General features: G+C 34.7%; 1 protein-coding gene across 2 annotated transcripts; it reads right to left on the reverse strand.

The window, feature by feature from the left end:
* Positions 1–380: 380 nt before the first annotated feature.
* On the reverse strand, positions 381–6,664 carry LOC146927104 (uncharacterized). 2 transcript variants are annotated; one of them, XM_085700487.1, is made up of 4 exons: positions 6,276–6,664; positions 3,941–4,023; positions 1,544–2,026; positions 381–1,405 (listed from the first exon to the last, which is right to left on the reverse strand). In XM_085700487.1, the coding sequence occupies exons 1-4, from the start codon at positions 6,496–6,498 to the stop codon at positions 692–694; spliced, it is 1,503 nt and encodes a 500-aa protein (XP_085556613.1). In that variant the 5' UTR covers positions 6,499–6,664; the 3' UTR covers positions 381–691. The 2 variants fall into 2 exon arrangements, with proteins under 2 accessions (XP_085556613.1, XP_085556612.1); XM_085700486.1 differs by having other exon boundaries at positions 3,941–4,324; positions 6,238–6,664.
* Between the last annotated feature and the right edge of the window lie 938 nt (positions 6,665–7,602).

Genomic DNA, 7,602 nt, shown 5'->3' on the forward strand with positions numbered 1-7,602 from the left:
GAGCTTGATACTAAATGTCTTGGCCATCAACATATGAAAATTCCTAATCATGAAGGAGGATGACACCCTCATCTTGGAAAATACCATTTGATATTCTTCAATCATTCAATTCAAGTATGATCATCTGGGATTGAATGCTTGCAACTATCACTGAAGTTGATTAGTAAAATTCAATATTCTGTTGCATTAAAGGATATTAGATAATGACCTAAGTATTTAATACTTAACAAAAATTCAAAAAATCTCATTGTATGTGTTATACCGATCAAATATGCAAATATTTGATATGCAATATATAAAACTAATAAATTCCAAAAGACTTATCAACAAACTCAAACTTGGTTTTCTTTGCATTTCTATTTCAATGAACCTACAAAATTTGTTCTAAAACCGGCAGTGAGCAAATATTGCCGATGGTGATCTATATTTCAAGCAAAGTACCTAGATGGATACAAGACAATTATCATTGCTCTATAGCCTAATCTGAATGCATTACATCTAAAAAATTCTCATTGCCGTATTACAATGGAAGTTTGGAACAACAAAAAGCGGATTGCTTCTTTTCATTAACTACTAGAAGTAAATGCTACATCTACAAAACTTGGGATTTCAGAAAAACTAGATTTTGACTAAGCTACAATGTCTAAAACTTTAAAAGAAACTATACATGCAATTATTCAACGAGAAGAGCCTATGGACTTTCATCTTCAACTCCAATGTCAGAACTACAAGTGTCGCCCATGAAATTGATTTGGGATTGCTGAAATTTATTGATAGCATCTCTAGCTTGAGAAAGCAATGCAACTTTTGCAGCTTTAACAACATCTGTTTTCTGAATGCCTTTTCCTTCTCCAGCTACAGATTTTTTTGCCCGTATAGATGTTGCTCTTCTCATAACGTCCCTAAATCTTAATTGATTCACATATTTTTCATGCTGCACCTTGTTCTTTACTTGCTTTAGCACAGGTGGACTAGCAAGACCTTTAACACCTGATGAGCCACTAAATCTAGAAAGAGACTTCTTATGAATGGAAGATGATTGCAGGAACCCTTGATTTTCCATTTGTTGCTTGGGAGTACAAAGTTCTTGACTAGGCAGAATAGCATTAGTAGAAAAATCAATGTTGGGTTCAAGAAGATGAAATATGTCCCCTTTATGATTTTGATCTACTTTAAGATGGCGCTGTAACAGATTCTCAATAGACTTCTGAGTACTGATGCTCTTTGGTTTGAGAATATTTGATTTGTCAACCTTCTTTCCACTAGGTATGAGCAGTTTACTTGCAGATATTGAGTGAAGGGATGAGTTGATTGCCTTTGCCCTTGATCGAGGCTGACATTGAGGTGGTGTGTGGAAGTCAAGGTGAACTCTATCGAAGCAATCTTGTTTAGACTTCCCAGGTACCTGCAACAGATTTTGTACAGCAATTTCAATGACCAGAGCAAATAAGCAATATATTTGTTTTTTTAACATTTAAAAGAACAACAAAACAAAGGCATAAGATAAGGTAGTGATAAACCAAAGGCATAAGATAGGTCATACCTCTTTCGAAACGTTCTTCCAAAAATGTGGGCTAGGTTTTGCAGTAAAATAAGCTGCCCACAAAGCCAATTCTTGTTCCTTAGTCCACCCTTCCACGACTTCACCACCACCGCGCTTTCTCTTCCTTTTCCCTTCTACTCCACCTTCAATCTCTTCCTTCTTCCCCCCTTTCTCAATTCCATTGCCACCGCGCTTTCTCTTCCTTTTCCCACCACATTCAACTTCTTGCTTCCTCAACTTTTCCACTATTTCACCACCACCACCGTGCTTCCTTTTCCCTTCCGGAACTTCATCGCTCAAATTGGGTCTTGATCGGGTTGAAGATTTGTTAGTCGATTTGGGTTTTGGCTTTGTGGGGTTGTTGTTTTCATGAAGGGGTGATGAGTTGATTGCCTTAGCCCTTGATCGAGGCTGACATTGAGGTGGTGTGTGGAAGTCATGGTGAACTTTATCGAAGCAATCATGTTTAGACTTCCCAGGTACCTGCAACAGATTTTGTACAGTAATTTCATTGACCAGAGAAAATAAGCACATATGCACTTATATGGCAATCAATTAACCATCAAGAAATTATAATTTTATTACATTTTTCTTTGTGATGGTTACAAATAACAATCACTAACCAGTTATCCAAAAAGTAAAAGTGATTCTGTGATTTCATAAAGATGTCTGAATGGTATAATATCTAATATGTTCCCTCATGCAATTGCAAGCTTGACCCATGACTAATTCAAATGCTCACCTAGATAAATCACCTGGTCATGGAAACTCTAGTATCATATCATAAATAAGCTATTCCAAAACCGATATTTGAAAGACATGGAATATTTCATATTTTATTTTATATTTAACAGTTACCTTTAGGAAATAAATACAAAGAAAACTTTTCAATAACAACACCATTTTGGAAACGGTTAACATCCCAAATGTCGAGATCCAACAGTTACCATACTGGACATTGTGAAGCCTCTATAAAATTATTGGATTAAACACTATAACTAGATCCAACAGTTCTCTAGAGACCGCACTGTGTGCGGCTCTACCGCTGTAAGCACACTACAATGCCTTCTTTATCCTTCTGTTTACAAGTGACATTTCAAGCAATGTATTTGTTTTTTTGACATTTAAAAGAACAACAAAACAACGGCATAAGATAAGGTAGTGATAAACCAAACTCATCGTCTTTGAGTGAGTCTTTTGAGCAAATGGTGAATCACCCAGATGTTTCAATTGGAGACTAATCTTCTCCGACTCTCCGGACACGGCCTTTCTATACACACTAAATAGTTTGAACCTACGACACATGATCCAGCTATTTACCCATTGTGTTGAACTTTGCTGTCCTTGACAGGTTTCGTAGTATGCTGAACAAATTTAGCTTACTGTGGTCATTTAGACACGTCAACAGCAACAACCAAGTCTTATCCCACTAAGTATGGTCAACTACATGAATTAAACAAAGCCATAAACAATCAACAGTAGCACAAGAAGTGTTGGGGAAGCAAGCAGAAGCCAAGAAACAAAACATCAACAAAGCGGTACAGGTAGCACAAAGCCTCCTAAAAGAACAAAAACAAAACCAGTCCTACCAAAAGGCGACACGCCACTGACGGGACAGCAAAAACCAACACCAACATAAGCAGAAAAAAAAAGAGCAATCACTAAGAGGATCCTAAAAACAACAGCAGAAAACAGAAAGAAAAAAAAAAAAAAACAGAACAGCCCGCACTGGAGCAGCACTTCAAAACCGAAGAACCCTTGGCAAGATCAACGTGAATTAACAGTAATGGGCAGGATTACAGATATCCAAAATTCACCACAATACTACTTCTAAAACTGAAACTCAAATCTAAATCAAAGTCACTAAAGCTCTAATCCATCAAAAGTTCATTGGCTATTTCCTTTAAAGCTACTAGTTTCTATAAGAGTAATTAGCAAACTCATCGCACATAATGTCTTTTCAAGTTTTTAGACTATTTTTAACTATAAGACAACAAAACTATGACCATCAAATCCCAAAGTTCCAAAACAGTAAGATGTTAAATATTGCACGGTAAAGGACAAGACCAAAGCAGAAAAAAAACATCAATTGAATACACATCAATTGTTCAGCATGTTCAGTACATCACAAAGGATCGATCGATTAACTAATTAATCATCAAATAGAACATAAACCAATAATTAATCTTCAAAATATGAAACTTCAAATATGTTTTTAAATCAGAATACAAAAACCAATCAAACTATTAATGATATCAAAACTCCAAACTCAAACCTCAATAAAAATTTGACTCTCCTGAGAAGACCTTTCTAGACATACACACTACTAACTAGTTTAAACATAGGACACATAATTCAATCAAATATTCATACATGATTAATTAACTTAGGTCATACCAGTTTTGAAACGTGCTTCCTTTTCCCTTCTACTCCACCTATTTTACCGCCACCATCGTGCTTCCTTTTCCCTTCTACTCCACCTTCAACTTGTTGCTTCTTCCCCCCTTCCCCCCGTCCATTTTTCTTGGAGAATCTAGGAGATCTTCTAAGAGACGGAACTTCATCGGTCAAATTGTGTGATTTTCTTACCCTAACGGTTTTGGGTCTTGATCGGGTTGAAGATTTGTTAGTCGATTTGGGTTTTGGCTTTGTGGGGTTGTTGTTTTCATGAAGGGGTGATGAGTTGATTGCCTTAGCCCTTGATCGAGGCTGACATTGAGGTGGTGTGTGGAAGTCATGGTGAACTTTATCGAAGCAATCATGTTTAGACTTCCCAGGTACCTGCAACTGATTTTGTACAGTAATTTCATTGACCAGAGAAAATAAGCACATATGCACTTATATGGCAATCAATTAACCATCAAGAAATTATAATTTTATTACATTTTTCTTTGTGATGGTTACAAATAACAATCACTAACCAGTTATCCGAAAAGTAAAAGTGATTCTGTGATTTTATAAAGATGTCTGAATGGTATAATATCTAATATGTTCCCTCATGCAATTGCAAGCTTGACCCCTGACTAATTCAAATGCTCACCTAGATAAATCACCTGGTCATGGAAACTCTAGTATCATATCATAAATAAGCTATTCCAAAACCGATATTTGAAAGACATGGAATATTTCATATTTTATTTTATATTTAACAGTTACCTTTAGGAAATAAATACAAAGAAAACTTTTCAATAACACGGTTAACATCCCAAATGTCGAGATCCAACAGTTACCATACTGGACATTGTGAAGCCTCTATAAAATTATTGGATTAAACACTAGAACTAGATCCAACAGTTCTATAGAGACCGCACTGTGTGCGGCTCTACCGCTGTAAGCACACTACAATGCCTTCTTTATCCTTCTGTTTACAAGTGACATTTCAAGCAATGTATTTGTTTTTTTGACATTTAAAAGAACAACAAAACAACGGCATAAGATAAGGTAGTGATAAACCAAACTCATCGTCTTTGAGTGAGTCTTTTGAGCAAATGGTGAATCACCCAGATGTTTCAAATCTCACAATTGGAGACTAATCCGCTCTGACTCTCCGGACACGGCCTTTCTATACACACTAAATAGTTTGAACCTACGACACATGATCCAGCTATTTACCCATTGTGTTGAACTTTGCGGTCCTTGACAGGTTTCGTAGTATGCTGAACAAATTTAGCTTACTGTGGTCATTTAGACACGTCAACAGCAACAACCAAGTCTTATCCCACTAAGTATGGTCAACTACATGAATTAAACAAAGCCATAAACAATCAACAGTAGCACAAGAAGTGTTGGGAAGCAAGCAGAAGCCAAGAAACAAAACATCAACAAAGCGGTACAGGTAGCACAAAGCCTCCTAAAAGAACAAAAACAAAACCAGTCCTACCAAAAGGCGACACGCCACTGACTGGACAGCAAAAACCAACACCAACATAAGCAGAAAAAAAAGAGCAATCACTAAGAGGATCCTAAAAACAACAGCAGAAAACAGAAAGAAAAAAAAAAAGAAAAAAAAAACAGAACAGCCCGCACTGGAGCAGCACTTCAAAACCGAAGAACCTTTGGCAAGATCAACGTGAATTACCAGTAATGGGCAGGATTACAGATATCCAAAATTCACCACAATACTACTTCTAAAACTGAAACTCAAATCTAAATCAAAGTCACTAAAGCTCTAATCCATCAAAAGTTCATTGGCTATTTCCTTTAAAGCTACTAGTTTCTATAAGAGTAATTAGCAAACTCATCGCACATAATGTCTTTTCAAGTTTTTAGACTATTTTTAACTATAAGACAACAAAACTATGACCATCAAATCCCAAAGTTCCAAAACAGTAAGATGTTAAATATTGCACGGTAAAGGACAAGACCAAAGCAGAAAAAAAACATCAATTGAATACACATCAATTGTTCACAATGTTGAGTACATCACAAAGGATCGATCGATTAACTAATTAATCATCAAATAGAACATAAACCTATAATTAATCTTCAAAATATGAAACTTCAAATATGTTTTTAAATCAGAATACAAAAACCAATCAAACTATTAATCATATCAAAACTCCAAACTCAAACCTCAATAAAAATTTGACTCTCCTGAGAAGACCTTTCTAGACATACACACTACTAACTAGTTTAAACATAAGACACATAATTCAATCAAATATTCATACATGATTAATTAACTTAGGTCATACCAGTTTTGAAACGTGCTTCCTTTTCCCTTCTACTCCACCTTCAACTCGTTGCTTCTTCCCCCCTTCCTTAATTCCATCACCACCGTGCTTTCTTCTCCTTTTTCTACCACCTTCAACCACAAATCCCTCATCAAATTCACTCACTTCAACATCATTAGTCGATTTGGGTTTTGGGGTGGTGGTGTTGCTGTTGTTGACGAGCCTAGGTGATCTCCGTGGTGCCCCAGGTGGGTACACCACCGTAGGATTCCTATTAGGCATTTTCACAAACAGTTGGTAGGGACGATTCTACTGAACAGAGAGGAAATAGCTTGTTGTTGTTTTAGAGAGGGAAAATCGTGAATTCAAACTTGTGACTGTAGGAATAGGAATGAACGCAGAACCCCTTTTCAGATTATGAAGCTATTTTCTGATATTACTTCTCTTCATTCTTTTGTTTTATTAGAAATGGCTTTTATTTAACGCATACACCATTTTCTTTTCTTTTTTTTTTTTGTCAAGACACCCTTTTCTTTTTATTAGCAATAATAATAAATAAATAAAATGTTTCTATACTTTGTAAATCAGTGCACCAAATCTAATTATTTTTTAAGAATTGATATTATGTTATTTCTTTTAAATATTTGGATTTTTTTTGGTAGTGCTTTAAATATTTGGATATTTATATTTAAAAAAAATATGAAATAACCTTTCAAAAGAAAACAAAATCAATTAAATCATTAAATTAATAATCTAAGAATAATTTTGTCAATATAATTTATAAATAATTAAATTTATTAATACAACAGAAATTATGAAATAAAATAGAAATGAAATGTAATTTTAATTAGGCATACCCATTTTGGTAATTATACATTAAAAATTAATTTTGATGCAAACTATCCAAGAAAATTGCTGTTGACACATTAGAGAAGGCTGGGACACACATGTAAAATACGCTTTTGCCCCCTCGGCAGTTAACTACCGAGGAATTAAAAATCCGGCTGCAGTTAACTGCCGAGGAATTCCTCGGTAGTTAACTGCCGAAGTTTTCTGCTACAAGTCTGGCAGAAGCTTTCTCATCTCCATTATTCATCACAACTTCAAATTTTTTTTCTCAAATCTCTCTCACAAATCTCTCTAAAAAACCCAACCAAATCCAACCAAATTTATTCAACAAAATCACAAGTAAGTAATTATAATGCTATTAACTTAAATTTTAGTTGTTATAAATGTTTTTATTTTTTAGTTTTTGAGTATATTTATTTTATTTTAGTTTTTGAGTAGATTTACATAGTATAATTCATTTTTAGAGTAAAATGTTTGTATGATGTTTATGTTATAGTTTAAAGTTTATTGGTTATATTTTAATTTGGTGTTTTAAAT

The sequence above is a fragment of the Medicago sativa genome, chromosome 4, assembly GCF_051527215.1.
Source record: "Medicago sativa cultivar Bolivia chromosome 4, Bolivia_mono, whole genome shotgun sequence".
In the NCBI taxonomy this organism is placed as follows: Eukaryota; Viridiplantae; Streptophyta; class Magnoliopsida; order Fabales; family Fabaceae; genus Medicago; species Medicago sativa.

Excerpts from the sequence above, each read along its gene's own strand:
- LOC146927104 (XM_085700486.1), bottom strand. The coding sequence starts at position 6,498 with ATGCCTAATAGGAATCCTACGGTGGTGTACCCACCTGGGGCACCACGG. Across the intron at positions 4,325-6,237 it reads GGAAGCACGTTTCAAAACTG|GTACCTGGGAAGTCTAAACA; the intron begins GTATGACCTAAG and ends AATCAGTTGCAG. Across the intron at positions 2,027-3,940 it reads GGAAGCACGTTTCAAAACTG|GTACCTGGGAAGTCTAAACA; the intron begins GTATGACCTAAG and ends AATCTGTTGCAG.